The 23,881-nt window shown below is 50.5% G+C and overlaps 1 protein-coding gene across 3 annotated transcripts in view; it reads right to left on the bottom strand.

Annotated features, from left to right (window-relative positions):
* POLR1A (RNA polymerase I subunit A) overlaps window positions 1–23,881 on the bottom strand; it is a 77,018-nt gene that overhangs the window by 12,089 nt on the left and 41,048 nt on the right. For all 3 annotated transcript variants that reach the window (XM_033837993.2, XM_033837992.2, XM_033837991.2), the window contains exons 15-26: window positions 15,334–15,483; window positions 14,113–14,296; window positions 11,468–11,550; window positions 11,205–11,363; window positions 9,292–9,390; window positions 8,128–8,280; window positions 6,532–6,614; window positions 4,553–4,718; window positions 3,489–3,710; window positions 2,391–2,605; window positions 1,175–1,342; window positions 173–308 (exon numbers count right to left, since the gene is read on the bottom strand). In XM_033837993.2, coding sequence (XP_033693884.1) covers window positions 173–308; window positions 1,175–1,342; window positions 2,391–2,605; window positions 3,489–3,710; window positions 4,553–4,718; window positions 6,532–6,614; window positions 8,128–8,280; window positions 9,292–9,390; window positions 11,205–11,363; window positions 11,468–11,550; window positions 14,113–14,296; window positions 15,334–15,483 — 1,818 coding nt within the window. The remainder of the gene's footprint in view (window positions 1–172; window positions 309–1,174; window positions 1,343–2,390; window positions 2,606–3,488; window positions 3,711–4,552; window positions 4,719–6,531; window positions 6,615–8,127; window positions 8,281–9,291; window positions 9,391–11,204; window positions 11,364–11,467; window positions 11,551–14,112; window positions 14,297–15,333; window positions 15,484–23,881) is intronic.

Below are 23,881 nucleotides of genomic sequence, written 5' to 3'. Positions count from 1 at the left end.
TAGCACCTGGCAGAGAAAGCCTCCCTCTCACTGGGTGGAGTCTAAGCCAGCGTCTGAACAGCTGGCAAAGGCTGTTCTGCCCGGATGGGAGAAGAGTTGGGAGGACGGATGGGAGGATGCAGGAAAACGCCTGCAGCCAGCCTGCAGCCCTGGGTCCCAGGGAGACAATTACCTCCCCGAGGCACACCCTGGTGAGCTGCTTCTTCAGGCTTTTCACTTTCTTCAGCGCTTTCTTGGTGTTGAACACAGGCACGCGCATCATGGGCGTCTTGATGTTGGCGCTGGCCACCATGAGAATCTCCCTCAACCTGTCACAGAACAAGGGCACATCTGGCCGTAAGAGGTACCCCGATTCTTTACTTTTGCGAGGCCTTTCTCATAAAGATGTCACAGTTCTTTGAGGATCTGCGAGAGACCACAGGATCTCGTGGGGGAGATATGCTGATCAGGGAGTCCCAGCTCTGGCCCCGCGTGTCACAGCAAGGGACTCTTCTGTCAGCTTCCTCCGCTGGAGCACGAGCTCCTCAAGGACAGGGCTGTGTCTTCTTCCTGTTTCCTATCACCTGTGCCTCGCAATACAGCGTGGGTGCTTACTGAACGAATAAGAGATGCAGGGAAGGGAAGCAGCGTCTGCAGCGCTCCCACTGGGCACAGGGACCACGGCTAGACCTCGGCCATGGCTCAGTCAGCCTGCACGGCCCGACTGCATGGTGCACCCCGCCCTCCTCCCTCCCACAGGAAGCTGGGGAGCCTGTGTCACTCTGCTAAAAAGTAGCCGGGCCAGGCAGGCGAGCCTGATCTCTTTTCTTTCCTCTCACCCAGCGGCCACCAGCCTGCCAGGTGTGTACTTTTACCTGAAGGGCCAGGGCCCCTTTGGGTCATGTTCTAGGTGAGTGGCGCCCCCGAAGTTGGGCAACCAGACGGCCTGACCCCGGGAGTATGTAGTTTCACAAGCATCTCAGGTAACTTGGATACAGGAGTTGGTGGAGAGATAAATGGAGATGCTAAGAGGCCTGGGCATGGATCCAACCACACAAGCCCATTGGGCTCTGGAAATTCCAACCCTGACCCCTGCTTTGATGACACCCTCTCTCTCTCTCTCTCTAATGAAATGACTTCCTCCCCAGGAGTGGGCTAGGACAGACCCAGCCCCTGCACCCTCGCAGTCCCCCACCTGGGAATGCCCAGGGTGACATTCATCTCGCCTCTGCCGGCAAAGTGGAAGGTGTTCAGGGTCATCTGCGTGGAGGGCTCCCCGATGCTCTGTGCGGCCAACAGGCCCACGGCCTCTCCCGGGTCACACAGCGAGCGCTGCCACTTCAGCTGCAGAAGAGTCCTCAACCTGGAGGTGGGGCAGGGGACAGCAGGAGTCAGGGGCACAGACACTACCTGCCTGTCAGGAGCTGTCAATGCCACCCACAAGCAGGGCACATGGACCTGTTACCTCTCCCTCTTTCTGGGCTTGTTTTTTCCTAAGCAAATGGTCCTTCTAAGCCTTAAATTCCGGCCAGTGACCCTGAAATGTCCTAAATGACACAGCACAGAGCCCAGCTGGGTAGCTGAAGCTCTAGATGTCCAGGCTCGGACTGTTCACGTTCACCCTGAGAACGTCCCGGAACTAGTGAGCTCACTATTCACGTGTCCCTTTGTTAATTCTTTTTTTGCCCAGTAGTTGTGATGGCTTGGAGAGGGCTTAAACCTCCCTCTGTACAAACCAGGAAGAGGTTCACTGAGCAATTATGGGGATACGGGGGGGAGGCGGGAAGGGGGTGCTTACTTTCTTAATTAGTGCAAATGGCTACAGGCCACATCGGAAGTGTGCGCGCCCCACAACTTTGTAATTCACTAACCCTTCTTCCTACGGATGCCGGCCCTTTTAGAACAGCCAAGGAGCACTGTATTACCCCGGAACGTAGGACAAGGAAGCGGCTCAACAAACAGCGACTAAACGGGACATTACGTCTGAACACAGAGGAAGGTAATAGAACTACGTTTCTACGCAAGTTCTTTTCAAAAGTCCGACTTTCTGCTGACCTGATGTGTCTTCTCTCCCTGCTACTTCAAACCAGTGAAGGGTTGGCAGCTTCTGACCAGATTCCCTGATTCTCACATAACCGTGCCCACCACACGACACTCAAGAGAGGGGCCACCTGTGCAGGGCTCTGTCCCCAAAGAGCGCTCTTCTCCGTCGTGGCCCAGATGGGGGGTGCACTCCTGCCTACCTGCTCTCATCCGTCCCACAGGCCTCAGGGCCTGCAAGGCGCCCTCTGTTTCACTTCCCTCCTTCTTGCTGGGGCCTTGAACCCAGGAGGCCGCCAGAGTGGGCGGGGAAGGGCCTGAGAAGCAGATTCTCCCTGTGTGTGTGCTGTGCGATAAATCAATGTCATTACCGGTCCAGAGAGAGCTCCGATTTCTCGTAACTCCTCTCTGCTTGAGCTGCCCACTCGCGACTGTAGTCATCCACCTTCTTCTCAAATGTTTCCGACACTGACGCAAAGTAGATGTCTGGGCGCCAGACAGACAGACTGGGGTCAGGACAAGGAGACGCCTTCTTCTGGTATTTCCTCCGGCTTTGCTCATCTAACTCAGCCCACATCCTCAACATCTGAAAGGAAGGATGGGCCTCAGCTATGCTGGAGGACACCAGGAATAGGCTTCTCTTCCTGGGACGCCCAGTAAGATAAGGCGTATCAGAGGCACTGGCTTCAAATGAGAACAGGGGAAAGAGACAGAAACCTGACGGCAATGAGAAGGCCATCTTGACATCTGAAACGCGGAGAAACCGAATCCATCCCAGGGCGCACTGCTTTACCACGACTCTACAAGCGATTCGTCCTGGCCCTTCAAGCACAGGCAGGGTGACCACGTTAAGTTACTGTCCAAACTGAGTGTCTTGTAGCGTAAAACGGGGCACTATTAATAATAATACTGGGATGAGAGGCAAGGCCAGGGCTGTCTCAGGTCAACAAGGACACAGTCACCACAAGCCAGGTGACTGTGCTGGATCCCTGTCTGTCCCCCACCCAGGCTTTCCCACGCTCGGTGCCCCAAAGCGCTCCCCTGCCTCCTGGCTCCCAGCTGTGCTTGGCTGACGGGAGGTCCCAGAAGCAGAAAGGCATGTGGGAGGAGAGCGAGGCTGGGCATTCATCCCCCGCCCTCTCTAATGGATCTCGGAGCCCAGAACTCTACTGAGGGCTCCTGTCAGGTGGCCTCTGCCCACGGCCACCCTCTCCACTCCTGGTGACTGTTCCTGCCTGTGGGGGGCGGGTGGGAACCCAACTTACCAGCCCTAGTTTCCTGGAACCCTGTCCACACCTCTGTAAAGATTCCCTTCCTTAAATCCCTATTTGAGTGCCATGTTTCCTGACCAGCACTGAATGAAGCCAGATTTCATGACTGTACCTTCCACCGGGAAAACAACTCCTTCCTCATCCCCTCAACCCCTGACTGATCGCCCACCCCCGCCCCCCACCGAACCCCAGCATTACCTGGTGAGTCTCGGGGCTGCGGCCGTTCTGGTTTGCGCCCTCGAGGTTCAAGGCTTTCACAGCTGCTTGAATTTTCTGGGAATAATTCAAGAAGGCGCCTTTTCTCAGCAGGGTGTTGGAATGCTTGCTTTGCCATTTTTTGATGGCTTTGAAGTGGCGGAGAGCTTTCTGGGGATCTGCTCTGGATAAAACTTCATGGAGGTGCTTCGATTTCATTATCACCTAAACAAACAGACCACACAGACAAAACCAAAGAGATGAGGGCGTAACACAAGGGCCACGTCCCACAACTTCACAGGACGGAGGTGGCCCGTGTGGAGCCCTCACGATGCCCCTGGGGGGGTCTGAGCACCCACTGCTAACCAGGGCCCTCACTCTGTGCCAGTCAGACTTGGGAGCTGGCGGTCTCAGGAGCTGAGGTCACGGGGGAGAGACCGTGACACTCAGAGTCCCTCCAGAACATGGCGCCAGGATGGGAAGGAGCCAACCCCGGAGTACAACCTTCAATTCGACCACCTGCTTCATGACCTTGGACAGGCCATGTCAGTTTCAGTTTCCCAAACTGTAAAACAGGGTGACTGCTGGGCCAACGGTGACGATCGCTCTCGGGGCGGTAAGGTGTGGTAGGAAAACCGCGGGCTTGTGCGTCAGAGGGCCTGGGTGCAGACACAAGCCCTGCCACTCACCAGCTCGTCCCTGAAACCCTGCCACTCAGCTACCTTGGCTGTAAAATGGGCAGAGGGCCACCTGCGTCCCCAGGCCGCAGGGAGGAGGAAGGGAGACAGCAGCCACGGTGCGCTCTAGTTTAGGGCCTGGCACAAGGCAAATGCCCCACACGGTGCAGTTTTTCTAGACGTGTGCGTGCCTCTCTGCCGTCTCACGGGATGAGGCACGCAGAGGGAGGGGCTCTGACAAGGTCAGGCGTTCCAAGGCATCGCCTGGTGCTTTTGAACTCTTCCCACCCTAGTTTTCAGCGGCCACTCTGAGTGGCAAGGCTCAGGGCGGGAGGCCCACCGCACGGCCCCCGCCCCACGACCCACAGGCGCGGGGGACCGGCACACTACCTCACAGTTGCTGGCGAGGAAGGGGAACTGCTTGGGCTGCAGGAACTGTGTCTTGGGGATGTCCAGGCCGTCCTCCCCATACAGGAACTGCACCACGCTGCCGTCGCTGTCGCGGACTGTCAGGTCGTACTGGACGACCAGCCCCTCCAGGTGCTTGATGATGCACCTGTACAGGGACCACTGGCTCAGCGCCCACCGGGCCACCTCCCAGGGCAGCCTCTGATGGAGCGGATGGAGGGCAGAAAAGGGGACTGCTGTCCTGCAGCCAGGCAAGCCCCCAGGACAGGCTGGCTCCCGTGCCCCAGGCTCTGAGCTACAGCACCTCGCGGCCAGGGGCTGCAGCCACATGTCCTGAGGAGGTTGGCTGCCCCGCTCGACCCCGACTCCCAGCTCCAGCCCCAGCTGCTGGGACCACCGCCTGCTCCGTCGCTCCCTGGCATGGCAGGGCTCCCCAGGGACCAGTGTCCTTAGACCCAGGAGGCAGGCAAAGCAGCGGGGCTGTCTCCCCATCCAATGCTTCTCTCACGCCATTAGTCCAGAGACTGTCAGGGACAAAGGGGACCTTAGGAACTAAATGCTGACGTGATAGCCCTAACCTGGTGCCTTTTTTCCTCAGTGCTCCCAGCAGTCAGCTGCCGCCCTCAACCTGCCCCCCTCTGCTGCCCTGGTGCTGGCCTTAGCTTACTTCTCTGGCCACCCTGCCTTGGTTTCTCCTCCTGCCACCTTCAGAGGGGGTCTCCTAGGAGCCACTGTTCCCCTGAGCTCCAAGGACAGAGCTCGGCACTGTCTTCTCGGCACCCGGCCCGGGGCCTGGCAAGGTTGGAGCTGAGCATCCGTGTCCCCTTCGCTGAAGATGCTGAGGTACCAGGCGCCTCGCAGGGCTGCAGCTCTCAGCAGCAGCCACGGCCCCGGAGGCTGCATCTCCAGGCCTCTCCCGAGCTTCAGGCCCCCCCCCGGAACGTGTCCCCTTGCTTATCCTGCCGCTGCCCCCTCACGCCAGCCACAACTTTCTCTCTCCCCTCTGCAGCGTCTTGCTTTCTGTCCACCGTGCCACTGTGCTGCCACTCAGGCCTGACGCCTCCTGCCTCTTGTTCATTTCAGCCGGTTGCCCCACGTCTTCGCCGCGTCCGATTCTCCCTTTCCATCGCCAGCCACAAGAGGCAGCCTTCCAACCTACGGCCCCTCCTGTCTGAAGGAAGGCACTCGCCCTTCCTGCCGTGACCCTCCACCGGCAGAGGGGTCCTGCGGACCGCTGTGCCCTTTGCCCCAGTGGCTGCCGCTCTTCATGCCAGCCCGGATCCCCAACACCCTCCTCTTCCCTGCTCTGCATTCAGATGGCCCCCGACACAGATCCCCCACCCCCAGACTCACGCGATCACTCGATTCCTAGCTTTTTCTACACTCCACAGTATCCTTGAATGGTTTAAGAGGGTGGAGGTGGGGCGTAACCCCTGCTCACAGGTGCATCTGGTCCTGTAATCCACGCCGGATGCAGGAACTCAGGGCGCACCAGCCCAGACCTGCTTGTTTAACCTCCTCTCTGGGAGGAAAGGGAACACGTAGCTTCTCTGACTGGCCTGTTTGGGCAGGTGGGAGGTTGAAGCTTAAAACTGAGACCGGCCTGGCTCCGAGTGCCAGACCCAAGGGGCCTGGAATCCTCTCTGCCCCAACCGCAGAGCCCTCCCGGGGGGCAGGACCAGTTCATCACCACCCAGGACCTTTCTCCCAGGGAAAGGCGCACACGCTGACACATGGGCCCTTCCTATAAACCTCTGAGCTCACACTTTACCGATCCTCTAGGAGGGGAAGGATATCGCCTATTTTCTGTCTTGGGCCACCCGTGGACATTTTTTTCTAGAAGTTTTTTCATCCAAAGGGATCTTAAGTGAATTGTCAATGAAAATGTGAAAAAAATGACAGAGGTGAATGGACCTGCGATGCTGATTCCACCTAAAGGTGGCAGAGCAGGTGCTCTTTACCTTTGGAGGTAGCCGGAGCGGCTGGTCTTCACAGCCGTGTCCACCAGACCCTCTCGCCCGGCCATGCAGTGGAAGAAGAACTCCTGTGGGAGAAGCGGGGACCCAGGTCCCAGGGGTGGCAGTGAGGACGGTGTGCTTCCTAAAGGGTGGCTCAAGCCAGTGCCCCTGGCAGCTCTGACGTCTCCCACGGCCCCAGGGACTCCTGCCCTCCCCTGGGGTTGCCTCTGTCTTATTCTGCCCGAGCACAGAGGGACAAATGTTCCAGCTCCCATTCCCAGGAGTCCGTCCTCAGTGCCATGTCCCACACCCCACACGCACCCCATTTTCCAAACAGAAGTGGCACTGGTGCCTCATCATGTAGGGTTTTCCAAAATTCCACAACAAGAAATTGGTTTATAACAGTAATCAGCAAACACGTACATACATACACACACACACACGTGCCGATAAAAGATAACATGACTCGAGCTAAAACTCTATGAAATGACCCCATCCCTCACTCTGATGCTGCCTTTACCACCCTACTCCGTTTCATTCCATGAAGTCAATCATGTCATGATGCACTAAGGGGTCGCAACCAGAGTTCAGAACTCTCTGGTCTGCGTCAGCTCTCCACCACCCTTCGCCAGGGGCCACGGATGGCCACTGGAGAGTCCGTGTGGGACTGAGGGAGGAGCCCTGGGAGCAGCTGGTGGCCCTGACACAAAGGGTCGGTCCCGTTCACAACCTGGACTTAGCTGTCTGACCACAAGAGGCGTCCTTGCAGAGACGCACTAGACCAGGGAACAGAAGGTACTCACAGTCGAAAAGCCACTTCTGCCGAGTGTGAGGAGAAAACCTTTCTCTTAAGGGAGAGTTTTGTTGCTGACTGAGGAAAAACTAGACATTTGCTACCGCTGGTCAATTTTCCCAAGGTCAAGGAGGAGCCAGGGGAGGTTCTCTTAGGGAAGCTTTGTGAAATAAGTCTCTGTGATGCTCCTTTTGGCCACAGAGAGCACCCTGGTGAGGGGCCTCGCCGTCCCCAGCTGCCCTCAGATGCAGGGAAGAACCGGTGGAGAAAGGGCGCAGAGCAGGAAGAGGCAGAGCTGGGATTGGTCTTATTCATCTTCCCATTCATCAGCAATCCCCCCCGAGCACCCACGATGCGCTAGGCACCGTGCTGGGCTCTGGCATTATGATGGTGAACACGACATGGCTGCGACCTCTTGGTCCTTGCAGGCCCCAGGGTCTAGTGGGTAAGCAGGGATAGCCTGGCACTTACTACTTGGCTGTCTTTTTTTTTTTTTTTTTTTTTTTTTTTGGGGTATGTGGGCCTCTCACTGCTGTGGCCTCTCCCTTTGCGGAGCACAGGCTCCGGACGCGCAGGCTCAGCGGCCATGGCTCACGGGCCCAGCCTCTCCGCGGCATGTGGGATCTTCCCGGACCGGGGCACGAACCCGTGTCCCCTGCATCGACAGATGGACGCTCAACCACTGCGCCACCAGGGAAGCCCACTTGGCTGTCTTTGCTTAAAGCTGCTGGTGAAAGTCACAGGCCTCTTACTGTTGAGCTTAAGAGATGAGGAGAACAGCCCAAAGGAAAACCCAAACTACATACAGGAGGCTTGATGCCGGTGAGGAATCTGCCAGTGACGAAGCCGCCAGCCCTGGGGGTGAACTCATACGGCTCGAAGCAGGGCAGTGACTTGCCAGATGCCATCAGCGGGGGTCTCCGGCCTTCCAGTTCGATCTGGCCCAGCAGGCACGAGATCTGGGAGAAAGGAAACCCAAAGGCAGCTGAAGACCCACATGCTCGTTAAATGATGCTCCGTCCCAGCAGGGGATGGGGGGGGGGCCTGCTCTTCCAGAAACACTGCATGGGATCCAAGCTCCTGAAGGCCAGCCTAGATTGCTAAACGAGCCCAGAAAGCTGACCTTCCAGGAAGATAACTATGTCTTCCTTTCCATGACGGCAATTTTCGCATTTGGACTCAGTTGAAACGGACGGTGTTTGTAAAGGCAGCCATGTTTCAGAAGCATCGCGTGTTATACTTGGACAGGACCCCCAGGTCCTAACGGGGAAACTGAGACTAGCAGAAAGAGTAGTTTAACTGTGATCTTTAACATTCTCAGGTCAAAAGAGAATAAAACTGCCTATTCATGTTCTTGGGGGGAGAAGAGCAGCAGGTCTGGATTTTATTTAGTCGAAAGGGCTTCCCGATGGCCTCCAGCCTTTTAAGCCCATTCCTATTGCTCTCTACTCACCAGATAATGAGATGGTCCTTGAGACCCTCTCAAGGTCATCAAGATATTTTTTAAAAGTTGCTAAAATGTGTGAAAATGCTGTGATAGCACTGCAGTAATTGGTCTTCCACAACGAGCCAAAAATTAAAGGTTAAGAAACCTCTCGGACAATGCCTATAATGTAACACTGAATGAAGAACGCAGATCGTGCAACGTTTCAGGATCTCAGCTAAGATTATAAATACACACACGCCGTGTTTATACATAACGTGACTATGTATAATAATACAGTGTGTAAGTTTACAACATGGATCTGTTTGGTACACATCAGTATCTGGATATTTGTGTCCGTATCTGTCTATGACACTTAACAGTGGTTAGCGCCTGCACTGATTTTGACATACTTTTGTATTTTTCAGTACTTGCCACATTTCGAACGGAATGTGGATCCTTTTAAAAATAGAAACAAATCTGAAAAGGGCCTCCTGCAACTACCCCACCCTTCTGCAAACCAGCCAGCACCCGCCTCGGCTCACACCTGCATGGTATTCACAGTTGAACCTTTGGCTCCAGACTGCACCATCATCTGCAAGTTGTTCTCTGGGAACTGTCTGTGCAGGCCGAAAGGCATGCATGCCTGCAGATGGAACACACGCACTGGTCAGTGACTCACCCTCTTGGGAATCCCAGGTTCAGAAGGTAAATCCAGGATGCAGAAGCCAACACAGACTACTTATCTAGAGAGAAGCGCCAGGTCCCACCCGAGGTAAGAAGTCTCACCCGGCATCAACCCTTTGGCTAGAAGCCCTGGAGAGAAGTCTACAGGATGGCCCAGCACAGCAGAAACTTACACAGCATTTTAAATCAACTATACTCCAATAACAACTAAAAAAAAGAAAAAAAAAAGAGGATGGCCCAGGGTGCTGCGTTCTCTTGACACCTCTGCCAGGAAGCCCGAAAGGAGATGCAGAGGGGCCAGCATCTCCAGTTCATGATTCTGAAAAGCAGCTGGTTAAAAATAAAACCTAAGGTGGTGCCCTTGGGAACCTGTCCAGCAGAGCATGGCCTGGCCCTGGACAGTAGCAATGATGACCAATGTCTGTGTCACACTCACGTTTCCCAACATGCTGCCCAAATACCAAGCAGGAGGCTCACCTTGGCTCCTGGGCCAGCGGAAGCTAGCAAAGCCCCCAGGGGGACCAGGGAGATGCTGAGGTGGGGGGAGCTCTGAGTCTATCTAAGCTTCTGCCTAGGGTTGCAGAGACCCAGCCCCACACAGGAGAGGCAGAGTGGATGGAAAGAGATGGAGGAACAAGAAATAATCCTAAGATGCTTCTGAGACAACGCCCCACCTGCAGCGTCCCCAGTCAGCCCTGGAAGCTGAGCCTCCTGGTTTTCACGCGGTACTGGAGGGCTCCTCTGAACCACGACTCTCAAGGACGGAACTGTACCAAAAGGTCTGCATTCTTGGCCGCTGAGGGGATGCTGACAGCCAGTCAGAGGACTCCACGGGCAAACACTGACTTCTGCTGGGCACTGGCCACGCCTCCCTCCCTCCTCCTCAGGTGGGGCCTCAAGGCCCAGGAGGCAGGGTGAGGGCCAGGTGGGCTCCTTCAAGCCGCAGGACTGGGAGCCCCAGCTCTGGGCTGAGAAGGCGAGAGAACGGGGTCTGCCATCCTGGCCTGTGCGGGGACGTCCCTCTCCTTTCTCAGCTGCGCAGGAAGGGGCTCTGGAGGACTGGCAGGGCGCTCACCTCACCCAGGGCACCGTGCAGATTAGCTCCTAAATCCTCCCTGCAAGCCCACGAGGCAGGTGCTCTTCCCATCCCCAACCCCCTGGGGGAGGACACCTGGCTCAGACCGCTCACATCACACAAGGCCCGAGATCTCACAGCAAGTCCGCGGCAGAGCCAGGATTCGAACCCAGGCCTTCACTCCTGGGTCCCCCATATAAGCAGCACTGGTGGTTTTGATCCTTCATTCTGCCCCTCCACCCTGCAGTGGCCCCTGGGAAAGATTTCCTTCTGTCCCCTTTAATGCAGTTACCCTAAAATACAAACATTTAAAATGAAAAATAGTGGGGAATTCCCTGGTGGTCCAGTAGTTAGGACTCGGTGTTTTCACTGCCAAGGACCTGGGTTCAATCCCTGGTCGGGTAACTAAGATCCTACAAGCTGTGCGTGGTCAAAAAAAAAAAAGGAAAAAAGAAAAACAGTGCAATGTCTTCTTTCTCAGCATTCATCAAAGACCTTTCCAGACCCCAACGGGGTGAGGGAATGAGGGAATGGCTTTTCAAAACGATCAATTCTACTCGCCCCACCTCACGTCTCACCTCGTCAGCTATTAAACAGCCAAATTGCTCCAAAGAGCCCAGAGCGAGAATCAAAATGTAATTTTTTAAAACACCAGCATTCAAAATGGTGGTGGTAAGTGCACACACTGCTGGACTAACCTTGTTAATTTCATTGCTGTAATGATTCACTTCCTCCTTGAACTTCAGATCAATCATGTTAAAATCCCTCTGGTCTTTGCCCAGATGGGCATCCTGCCACTTCCCTCGGACCTCATCACACGATGCCACTTCTGGAAGGTTTAACGCAGCCCTGACAGCCTAGAATGAGAAAAGGACAACGTCGAAGGCTGCAGCCAGGTGAGGAGGGTGTGGAGCCCAGCCAACCCTCTGCGGCAGGCAGTAGCCACCCAGGCCCTCCTCACCCGGGGCCCACAGTGGGTGGACTCCTCAATGATCCTGTGTCTCCTGACATCTGCCTTCGGCTTGACCAGAATGTCTTCCACACCTGTGAAGTGAAACAGACAAGCTTGGATGAGACCGGGCCTGACTTCTCACCAGGCTGTGAACTTGGTGAGGTCAGGGCACGGAGCATGGTGCCACGCATACAGGGAACACTTGGACAATGATGGTGACATTCATATCACCATTAAGAGACTGCTACCATCTCTTACGGGCTTACCATTTTACAAAGGACAAAACTTAAGGCTCGAACTTGAGCCCAGAGTTACAGTGGCAGAGAGTAAATCCAAGCCCACGTCCCAAACTTGTGCCTTAGCCACCAGCTATACTCCCTCCATTCAATAAAAACATGTTGGATGGATGGGCTAGAAGTGAAGATGACGTTTTGGGTGAAAAACTGAGTTTGAGGAAAGAAGAGAGGGAGGGAGAGGACATCCTAGTTTTGACTCCCAGGAGTCACACTGCGTAGGGCCCAGCCTACGTGGTTGTGAGAACGCGTGTGCAGGCACACACACAGACATGCTCGAGCCTGGGGGACAGGGACCACCACCGCAGGGTCCCCGTCATTGCACTGGAAGGAGGAAACCCTGGGTCACTTCAGTTAAGCCTGTCCTTCTGGCTTCAAAGGGCTGAGGAATTCCTCACCTTGGGCAAGAAGTCTTCCCACTTTCTCTTTCAATGAACTACTTTCTGTCTACATCTGAGAGCTACTGGACTCCAAAGTCCCTCGGCCAAGGTCTGAGTGGGAAGGGAGACAAAGGCTGCACTGTTCCAAAGCGGGGCTAAGGTGGCTGGGACTTCCACATGCAAAGTCCTGGAAGCTTGAGAGCCTTTAAAGAACTTGTGTGAGCAGGAGGGGAAAGAAACTGTCCCTCTGCGAGGAAGCCACAACCATGAAAGTGGACCCTTCCATGGGGTCAGCTCCAGACCGCCTTGCCGTCCCTCCAGCGGCCTCCGGCTGCGAGGGCTAGAAGGCACCACGGCTAGCCCGGCCTCCCCTCCGAGCTCGACGCCCAGCTTGGCCCTGCGCCCTCCCAGTCTCTCGGCACCAGATGGTCTTTGCACCTTGGCCAACTTCTCCTCGTACCATGTGCTGAGCAGAGCTGCCTGTTAGGTTTGATCCTCGTCACTGTCTGGGTGTGGGATCTTCCTCTACTTTTCGCTTTGAAAGATATTTGCTCAAGGGTGTTCATCCCAGCAATATCGTGACAACCAGGAAAGAGCTTAAACGTCTAATAACAGGAACTGGTTAAATAAGCTACGGTACATCTACACAAGTAGAAGAGTCTGTAGCCGCAGACCTGAGGATGTCGGTTTATATTTGCTCACCCAAGAGGACATTTATAAAACACATCTGCGGGCTTCCCTGGTGGCACAGTGGTTGAGAGTCTGCCTGCCGATGCAGGGGACACGGGTTTGTGCCCCGGTCCGGGAAGATCCCACATGCCGCGGAGCGGCTGTGCCCGAGAGCCATGGCCGCTGAGCCTGCGCGTCCGGAGCCTGTGCTCCGCAACGGGAGAGGCCACAACAGTGAGAGGCCCGCATACCGCAAAAAAAAAAAAAAAAAAAAAGCACATCTGCACCTGGAGGGAGGGGAGCAGATTACAAAACACTAGGTCGTGTAGGATCCCCTTTTTTCTAAATGTGTTTGCACTTGGCAAGTCTAGAAAGACACACATCAAATCGACATTGGTGGTTATCCCTGGCAGTTGAATGCTGGGTGATTTTAAATTATTTTCACACCTGTACTACATTATTTTGACTTGTCCACGATTAATATAAATTATACAATTACGCAGGCCCCGCTGCAGGCCGACGAGCCAACTCCAGCTGCGGCAGGCCCACCGGCCCCACGTCTACACGGACACGGGGTCTCAGTCCCACCGCTGCTGGTCTTGTCGGCTGGACGATTCCCACGCTCACTGGGGCTCCTGTTCAGCACGCAGCCCGTCACCCACTCCTCACAGGAAACTGCCGGAGGGCTCGGACTCCGCTCTGCGCACCTGGAGACACGCTGCCCTGAATGAGCTCGGGGCACAGAAGGTATCTGCACACGTGTTTTCTTTACAAAGCCAACTTCCTGAACAGCGGGCTCTCATTTCCAGGGAGGAAACCAGAGAGTTCCTCTTCCTATCTTAGGATCACCTGACAGGTCTGCCCCAACGTGGTGTTTCCAACCTCACCTGCTGCGTCGGGAGGTGTAGGCAGCTCTGACAACAGGGAGGGCCCTAGATGGAGTGCGGAGGATTCTGCACTGGAGGATTCTGGAAGGGCACTTGCAAGAGAGAATGGAGGTGAGTGTGAGTGAAAACATCGGTCTCAGGGACCGAAAACCAGAAAGGGTGGGGTTGAGAAAGGGACAGAATGGAAATAGAGATGAGGGTACAGGGGGGTGTCATTCTGTGCTATGTGAAGAAACATGGGATTGGGGGGCAGGGGAAGCACTGAGAAGGAGCAAGGCTGTGAAGTGTGGCTGGTGGCCAAGTGAGGATGCCTTTGTCGAAGGAGCCCGGCTGTTCCCCTGGAGGCTGCCAGGAGAGCCGGGGAGACATGCTGGTGTGCGTGCTGGCCAGGGGAGGGGGCCCCAGGGCCACCTGCCCACACTCACCCAAAGTGAAGCCTCTGTAGAGCTGCAGGTAGGCGGTGAAGAGGCGGGCCAGGCAGGTGAGAACCTTGCCGCTGGTCTCCCCGCCATAGATCTCGTAGCAGCAGTGGACCAGGCCGTAGGCGGAGCTCCCGTAATGTGCCTTGTCCAACACCCCGCAGAGCAGCTCCCCTTCCCTGATGATCACCTGCAGAGGGACGGCCACCAACGCTGGGTTGGAGGCAGCGCCTCCTGTGTGAGGCCCCCAACCCCACCCCATCTCGTGTCTTGTTAACCTTATTGTAACCTGCCTCAAGCCCTTGATGCAAAGAAGACTACACACACACACACACACACACACACACACACACACACACACAGATATTTCAGTGTGTTCTTATGCCCCGTGCTCCCTCCACCCATCCGTACTGACTTAAAGTCAAGGATCCTTGACAAAAACCTTGTGACTGGAAATGAGAACACCTAGCGTCTAAACTTCATAACCGTGACCTTGGCCTAGGTACTTCCTTCCTTGTACCCTGGTAATAAGAAAAACACAACCTTTTTGATATCATTTAAGACCTGAATTTGTACTTCCATAAAGTTGGTTTCAAGCATTAGCAGCTAATTCAAGGAAGGACTTCTAGTTGCACGGTGCCACACACATTAAGTATATAATCTAGGAAGGGAAAGAAGAGGGGCAGCTTGGGTTCCAAATGCGATGTGTGTTAGACCCTGTGACAAAGCACTTGTGAGCTGGGGCCGTGGGGATACTCCCCCACCAAGAGCACACAGAGGCCTTGGCAGTCTTTAGTGTGTCGCTCTCCTGCAGCAGCACCGTGCCCCCGGGTTTGGCTGCCCTGGGGCTGCCCCCAACGCCTGGTTCCTGAGCACAGAGCTGGGAGGTGTGAAACCTCACAGCAGCGGAATGATCTTCAGCCTCTCAGGGGTCTCAGGGGAAAACACAGGGTCTGCATTTCCAAGCTTTGCTGAGTCAAGTTCAGAGGCCTTCTGCCAGAGAAGCCTTTCCGTGCTGGTTATGAGTTTTATACTGAGAGTCAAATGCTAATGGTCAACTCTTACTCTTTCCAAAACCGAAGTCGACACAGTTTGGGTACAACTTCTTCCCTTCAGGCACGACTCCTCTTTCTGTGCACGTGCCTCCATTTCTCTGTCTTGATTTTAAATCAAGCTGCCTAAACCCAGGACTGGAAGTCTCCAACCCACACAGCTGGGCAGCCATACCTGGGACTCGCACATGGAGTCGGGGTTAAAGCCAGGAACGGGCCGAGGAGACTCCTTCACCCAGGCCTTCCCACCAATCTTCGCCTTTCCTGACAAGTTCAGTGGGACGTGATCCTCTGGGATTATGTTGATGAGCAGCGTGGACACAACCTGGAAAGAAAAAGAAGACAAAGCTGATGGAGGGAAGAAAAGCTGAGACATTCCCTTTTAGGGCCCCCTGTCCCTCTTCATCCTGAAAGGCAGACAGCTCCATTCTGATGAGCTGCAGGTGAAGCAGAAAACAACAAACAAAAAAACACCACCAACAAAAAAGGGACAGTTTCTTGTCTGTGGGACAAGATCTCAGTTTTTACTTTCCTGCTTACATGACTTAGGAGGGAGGGAGTTTAGGATTGGAAACAAACACATACCACTAAGAACTTCACTTCTTCTTAGAGTGAAGAATCCCCTAGACTTGAAATCAACTTCTTGAATAGACCAAAGGAAGAAAAGGAAAATAAACTGCTGTGGGATCACAGTAGAGAAAGATTTAAATTTGTATGTGGTTAAAAACAAAAACAAAAAAAAGGAAAACAGACAGCAGGGTTGAGAGAGATGGTGGGGCTCGTAACACCGCCCTCTGCCAGGGAAAGGCAGCTCTGACACGTGAGCCCCAGGACTGAGGCAGAGGTCCAAGAACCCCGTCAGAGGCATCCTTCTCTCATTTTCAGGCCACATCAAAAGAGATGACAATTATCACATACAGTTAGTAATGTCCTCCCACAGAACAGTGCTGACTTTCTGGGGGGCACCAAGGAGGAAAGGATATACAGACTAAGAATCCAGAGTCTTCCCTCTGAAGAGCTTCACAGAGGAGGCCCGAGGTATGTGACTGAGAAGCAGGCTGCGGTGGAGCTTCGGGGATAACGGGGTGTCCCAGGGTCCACTCCATCACTGACTGGTCGTGGGCTGGGGGGCAAAGGGTTACGTTCTCTTAGCCTTAGCATTGCTCATGTGTAGCATAGAGATGAGATCCGTTGATTCATTCAGCAATTATACATCGAGTGCTTACTCTGAGCCAGGCGCTGGGGGAGTCATGAATAAAACAGTCTGCCTTCAGTGGAGCCTCCAATCCCGAGGGGATCCACGCTTCGGAGGAAAATAAAGTGGGGAAGGAGGACTCAGAGTAGGGCAGGCGGAGACAGTACCTGGGATTTTCCACAAGACAGGCAGGGAAAGCCTCACCACGAAGGAGAAGGGAGCCCTGCAGAGGTCAGAGCATGCGTTCTGGGCAGAAGGCTTTTCGTCTGAGTGAGAAGGAAAGGTAATCGGAAAGTTGTGATCAAAGGAGCGACGTGCTCGGATTTAACTTTGAGCAGGATCACCTGTTCCACATACATTCCTGGTCTGGACTTTGAAGCTAAATAAATGCTGCAAAGAATAAGCCTCCCAAGTGACACTGACAAGAAGGACTGGCACTTTGGAAGCAGTTATTGAGGCGTCCTGAGTGGGGAGCACGTGGGACGCTGTCTCTGTGTGAGGTCTGTCACAGGGCGCGCTGGTGATGTGACTGCTGGGCCACCCCATGGCTCCCACACAATTCACTTCTACGTAGCTAATACCAGAAATAAATTTATTTGACCGGGATTAATCATGGCTACTGAAAGGCCGGGGAGTCCTTCCTCTGCCCAATTGGGCCCATCGGTATGGCCATCCACTCAATACACGACTGCCAGCAGGAGGCCAAGAGAGGCGATTTCACAAACAGCTGCTCCACAGAGAAGCCACATGGGGGCAGCCGTTCCTGGGGATGACCACGGGTCAGCTCCACAGAGGCCAAGGGCACGCATTCCCAAAGACACAGCAGGCTGGGGGCAGGCAGACCGGTCAGACAGGCCCAGGGCTGCGGAGGGGCTGGGAGCCGCCGGCTGGCATCAACGGCTCTCTGTGTGCCTGTGCCCTACAAGGAAGTATCTATATGTGCACAATGGGGTCGCGGCAGCTACGGGAGCAGCTGTCTTTTCACGCATGGGCTCCGGGAACCAGCGACAGCTGGCAACAGCATCGTGAAAGAAAGCAGACAACAGCCCTTGTTATCCCTCAGAAAATGACCAGGAAGTTCATGGCCCCCGTGCTTCACAAGGCTGGCACCGCCAGGAGAGGGGGTGAGGAGTAAAGGCAGGAGGGTGACTTCCCTGGGATGCTGACCACAAGCTGCACTTCAACCGCAGTGTCACATGCCCAGTTGGGACCGCCAGCTGGGCACAGTCAGGATGGAAAGTCTGAGAGAAAGGTAACATATGTATCCAACCATCTAAGGACAGGGAGATGTGACCTGCCACCTCATCTGTAAAATCAAGGGGGCAGTAAAAGCATTTCACAATCTCAACACCCTTTCATGATAAAAACACTCAACAGACTAGGAATAGGAAGGAGCATCATCGACCTAATAAAGGGGAGGCGTCAATGAAAACCCTACAGCTACCATTCTCAGCGAGCAAAGACGACGCTTTCTGCCTAAGATCAGGAACAAGAAAAGAATGTGTGCTCCCGCCACTCTATTCAACAGAGGTTCTAGCCAGGGCAATCAGGCATGGAAAGAATAAAGCTGCTTTCAGATTGGAGAGTAAGAATGAAAACTACCTCTACTTGCAGATGACATAACCTTATGTAGAGAGAACCCAAAGGAATCCACAAAAAATTATTAGAGCTACTAAATGACTTAGCAAAGCTAAAGGATTTAAGATCAACATTCAAAAATCAACCGTAGGGCTTCTCTGGTGGTGCAGTGGTTAAGAATCCGCCTGCCAATGCAGGGGACATGGGTTCGAGCCCTGGTCTGGGAAGATCCCACATGCCACAGAGCATCTAAGCCCGTGTGCCACAACTACTGAGCCTGTGCTCTAGAACCCGCGAGCCACAACTACTGAGCCTGCGTGCCACAACTACTGAAGCCTGCATGCCTAGAGCCCATGCTCTGCAACAAGAGAAGCCACTGAAATGTGAAGCCCGCGCACCGCAACGAAGAGTAGCCCCCGCTCGCTGCAACTAGAGGAAGCCTGTGCGCAGCAACAAAGACCCAACTCAGCCATAAATAAATAAACAAATAAATTTGTTCTTAAAAAAATCAACCATATTTCTACACATTAACAATGAACAATATGAAAATGAAATTAGGAAAAGAATTCCATGTACAATAACCTCACGAAGAATAAAATACTCAGGAATAAATTTAACCAAAGAAATCCAAAACTTGTAAGTGGAAAACAATATTTTTTAAATTATTTAAAGAAATCATTTAAAGAAATTATTAAAAGAAAAAAAATATTAAAAAATCATTAAAAAAATTATTTAAAAAATTATAAAAAAAATTATTTAAAGAAATTAAAGAAGATCTAAGTAAATGGAAACATCATGGATTGGAAGACTTCATATTGTTAAGATGGCAACACTCCCCAAATTGATCTACAGATCAATGCAATCCCTATTAAAATTCCAACTGCCAGTTTTACACAAGTGACAAGCTGACCCTACAATTCATATGGAAATGCAAGGCACCCCAAATAGCTAAAACAATCTCGAAAAAGAACAAAGCTGGAGGACTCACATTTCCAGATTTTAAAACTTATTTCAAAGCTACAGTCATCAGGACATGATATTGGCATAAAAATAGACATATTGATTAATAGACTAGAATTGAGAGTCTAAAAATAAACCCATACACCTGTGGTTAACTGATTTTTAACAAGGGTGCTAAGAACATTCAATGGAGAAAGAATAGTCTTGTCAACAAATGGTGCCGAGACAACTGTGTTATCTACTGGCAAAAGAATGAAGCTGGACCCCTGCCTCACACCACATAGAAAAATTAACGCAAAATGGATCAAAGACCTACATGTAAGGGCTAAAACCATAAAACTCTTAGATGGAAACACAGCTGTAAATCTGTGTACCCTTGGATCAGGCAACAGATTCTCAGATGTGACACCAAAAGCACAGGCAACAAAAGAAAAAGTCAATAAATAGGACTTCATCAAAATTAGTATTTGTGTGTTGAAGGGCACTATCAAGAAAGTGAAAAAACAACCCATATAATGGTACAAAATATTTGTGTCACATATGTGATACAGATCTAAGAGCCACAATATATAAAGAACTGTTAGAACTCAACAATTAAAAAGACGAACAACCCAATTAATAAATGGGCACAGAGCTTGAATAGACATGTCTCCAAAGAAGATATTATAAATGGCCAGTAAGCATATGAAAAGATGCTCAATATTTTTAATCATTAGGGAAAGGTAAATGAAAACCACAACGAAACACCACTTTGCACCCACTAAGATGGCCATTGAAAAAACAAAAGACAAATAAGTGCTAGTGTGGATGTGGAGAAATTGGAACCTTCATACATTGCTGGTGGAAATGTAAAATTGTATAGCTGCTTTGGAAAAACGTTTGGTAGTTCCTCAAAAATGTTAAACATAGAATTACCATATGACCCAGAAATTTCACTCATAGCTATATATTCAAGAGAATTGAAAGTACACATTCATAAAAAACTGGTGCACGAATACTCAATGCAGCCTTATTTATAACAGCCGAAAAGTGGAAACGAGCCAAATATTCCATTTATCAACTGACAAATGAATAAACAAAATGTGGTATAACCATACAATGGAATACTATTCAGCCATGAAAAGGAATGAGGTACTGTTCGTGCTATGACATGGATGAATCTTGAAGACATTATGTTAAGTAAAAGTAACAAGCCACAAAAGCATACCTAACTTGTATGATACCATGTATATGAAATGTCCAAAACAGGCAAATCAACAGAGACAGAAAGTGATTACCAGGGAATGGGGGAAGGAGGAATCAGGGCTGACTGCCAATAGGTACTGAGTTTCTTTTGGGGGTTATGGAATTGTTCTGGAATTAGTGGTGATGATTGTACAACATAAAGAATACACCGAAAAAAAAATCACTGAATTATATTATATATACTGAATTATATACCAAAAATGGTAACTTTTCTGGTAAGTATGAATTACATTTCAATAAAAAAAACAAGGATTCCGGACAAGATGATTCGAGGTCCTTACCTACACTAATATTCTAGAAGTGCATAATTTACTTTCTGGTCATAAACTATGCTAGGGAGGAAAGATCATACCTGCAACATTCTTTTAAACTGTGAAGGGAGGCAAAATCTACAAGAATTATAATTATTTATTATTTAAATTATTTATATGAAGCCTCTATTGAACTTTAAAAAATGTTCTAAAAATTAAATGGACTTCTTTTTAAAAAATGTTTTGAAATGTGTATACCCTTTAAGCCAGCAATCACAATTCTAGGAATTCATTTAAAATATATACCAACGAAAAGTACACTAGTATAGCTATAAGTGGGTGTCCACCACAGCACTGTTCAGAATAGTAAAAAACCAGGCGACGATCTACATGTCTGCCAATAGGAAATTCCCTGGCGGTCCAGAGGTTAGGACTCAGCGCTCTCACTGCCAGGGCCCTGGATTCGATCCCTGGTCAGGGAACTAAGATCCCACAAGCCACTCAGCGTGGCCAAAAACAAAACAAAAAAACCACCACAACAAAAAAACTGGACACTCATTAAATGTCTGCCAATAGAGAGACAGTTAAATCAATTATATATATCCATATTGTTGGGTACAACACAGAATGGGTTAAGAAGAATGAAGTCAGTCTACACGTACAGACACAGAATGAACCCCATGATACATCATTAAGTGAACTAAATATGTCACAAAGCAATTACAAGAAAGGTTCTGTCAACCTAGCACATGAAAACAGTTAAATAAACTTCATGCTACATTTGGAGTGTGTTAGGGTGGTTCAAATTAAAAATACAAACTGCCTGAAATAATGAGATTCCCTTTGGAGGACCTGGTGGCTCAATTAAAGTAAGCTCTCTTACAGACCAGTTAAAATTGAGGTCGACGTGCCTGAGGATGAGGTAAGTGCATGCCTCAGGCACCAGAATATCATGGATAAAGAAGTGGTCTTAAATACAAGCTCAAAATTGAATGTCAGATTTAATCATGGTTCATGGTTCTCCTGAGTAGGTATAATATGATTCCATTTTTATTTCTTTTCTATGAGAGTATGCACATACATGAAGAATGGGATTGGACAGAGAGGAAATTTTTCCTTTTTCCTTTCATATTACTGTCTCTTTATTTATTTATTTTTATAAATTTATTTATTTTATTTATTTATTATTTTTGGTTACATTGGGTCTTCGTTGCTGCCGCGGGCTTTCTCTGGTTGTGGAGAGCGGGGGCTACCCTTTGTTGTGGCGTGCGGGCTTCTCATTGCAGTGGCTTCTCTTGTTGTGGAGCACGGGCTCTAGGCGCGTGGGCTTCAGTAGCTATGGCTCGCCGGCTCTAGAGCACAGGCTCAGTAGTTGTGGCGCACGGGCTTAGTTGCTCCGTGGCATGTGGGATCTTCCCGGACCAGGGCTCGAAGCCGTGTCCCCTGCATTGGCAGGTGGATTCTTAACCACTGCTCCACCAAGCAAGCCCTACTGTCTCTTTATTTAACGAAAAACTTACGTTACTTCTATAGTTAAAAAGAATTTAAAGGGCAGAGATCTAATAAATGAAATCAGCAAGGTTGCTGAATCAAGGACAATATACAAAAATTAACTGTATTTCTATACACCAACCATAAACAATTAGGAAATTTAAAACATAATATTGGGCTTCCCTGGTGGCGCGGTGGTTAAGAGTCCACCTGCCGATGCAGGAAACACGGGTTCGTGCCTCGGTCCAGGAAGATCCCACATGCTGCAGAGCGGCCTAGGCCCATGAGCCATGGCCACTGAGCCTGTGCGTCCAGAGCCTGTGCTCCGCAACCGGAGAGGCCACAACAGTGAGAGGCCCGCGTACCGCAAAAAAAAAAAAACCCACAAAAAACCCCACAAAAAACCCCCCATAATATCATCTATAATAGCAAAACCTAGGAATGAATCTAATGAAAGATGAACAAGACTTTTATGTCACTGAAATACATACTGTGTTCATAATTTGGAAGATTCAACACTGGAATGTAATCTCAAAAGAACTCCTGGCAGGTACTTTTTTGCAGAAATATACAAGATGACTTTGAAATTTATATGGAAATTCACAGGGCCAAGAATATTCAAGATAGTCATGAAGAAGAACAAAGCTGGAAACTTTTACTATCGAAAATCAAAACTTACTATAAAGCTACAATAATTAAGACAGTGTGGTATTGGTGCAATGGGATCAAACTAATCGATGGAACTGAAATGAGTCCAGGAGTAGACCTACACATATACAATTAGTTGATTTACAATACAGGAGATACTAAAGAGCAGAGGAAAAACAATGGTCTTTTCATCAACGATGTTGTATCAACTGGATAGTCCTATGGGAAGGAAATGAATCCTGACCCCTTACTCACATCAACAACATCCACAAAATTCAACTCCAGGCAGACAGTAGACATAAGCATGAATGGGCAAACAATAGAGCTGCTTACCAATGATACAAGGAAATACCTTAATGACCCTGGGGCAGCCAAGTAGTTTTTATACAGGACTAGCCATAAAAGGCAAAGCCTGGTGAATTATATTACATAAAGAACTTCTGATCATTAGAAAACAGCATTAAGTGAAAGGGCAAAAAGGCCAGCCATCAAGCAGAAGGAATACACATATCTGGCAATGGACTTACACTAGAATATATTTCTAAAACTCTTACCTAGTAATAAGAGAATGGCATAGACTAAAAAAAAGGCAAAAGACTTGAACAGGCACTTCACAAAAGATGAGATCCCAGTGGCCATAAGCATATGAAGAGGTACTCAACCTCACTTGTCATTAAGGAAATGTAAATTAAAAGCACAATAAGACACCACTACACACCCATTTCAAGGGCTAAATTTACAGATGGGGGAAAAAACAAAAAAAAAAAGACACCCAAACGAAATGGGACAATAATATGAAGTTCTGCTGAGAATAAGGAGTAACTGGAACTCTCATGCCCTGCTGGTAGAGGTGTAAATTGCTACAAGCACTTTGGAAACCTGTTTATTAAACTCTTTATTAAAGTTGAAGGTAGATCTTATGACTCAGCAATTTGATTCCTTGGCATTTAGTCATCAGAATGCATATATATGCTCAGCAAAAGACATGTACAAGAATGTCATTGTAGCCCTATTTGTAATAGCCAAATGAAGGCGATCGAAGACAACCCAAATGTCCATCAACGGTAAAATGGACAAATGTATAATGGTATATTCATATAATATAATACCACACATCAACAAAAGTGAATAAACTACCACCATATGTGACGACATGAGTGACTCACACAAAGAAATGATTTACTCTATGATCCCATTTTTGTAAAGTTCAAGAAAAGACAAAACTTACCTATAGTGTTAGAAGTCAGGTGAGTGCTACCTTTGGGGAGGGGCAGAAATTGAGAGGGGCCTGGAAGGGTCTTCTGGGGGTGTTGGTGCTATTCTACTTTCTGATCTAGGTGACGACTTATGTATTC

The sequence above is a fragment of the Tursiops truncatus genome, chromosome 14 (genome assembly GCF_011762595.2).
Source record: "Tursiops truncatus isolate mTurTru1 chromosome 14, mTurTru1.mat.Y, whole genome shotgun sequence".
NCBI lineage: Eukaryota > Metazoa > Chordata > Mammalia > Artiodactyla > Delphinidae > Tursiops > Tursiops truncatus.
Note: the sequence above shows the minus strand (reverse complement) of the source record. Positions and strands in the feature narration are given on the sequence as shown.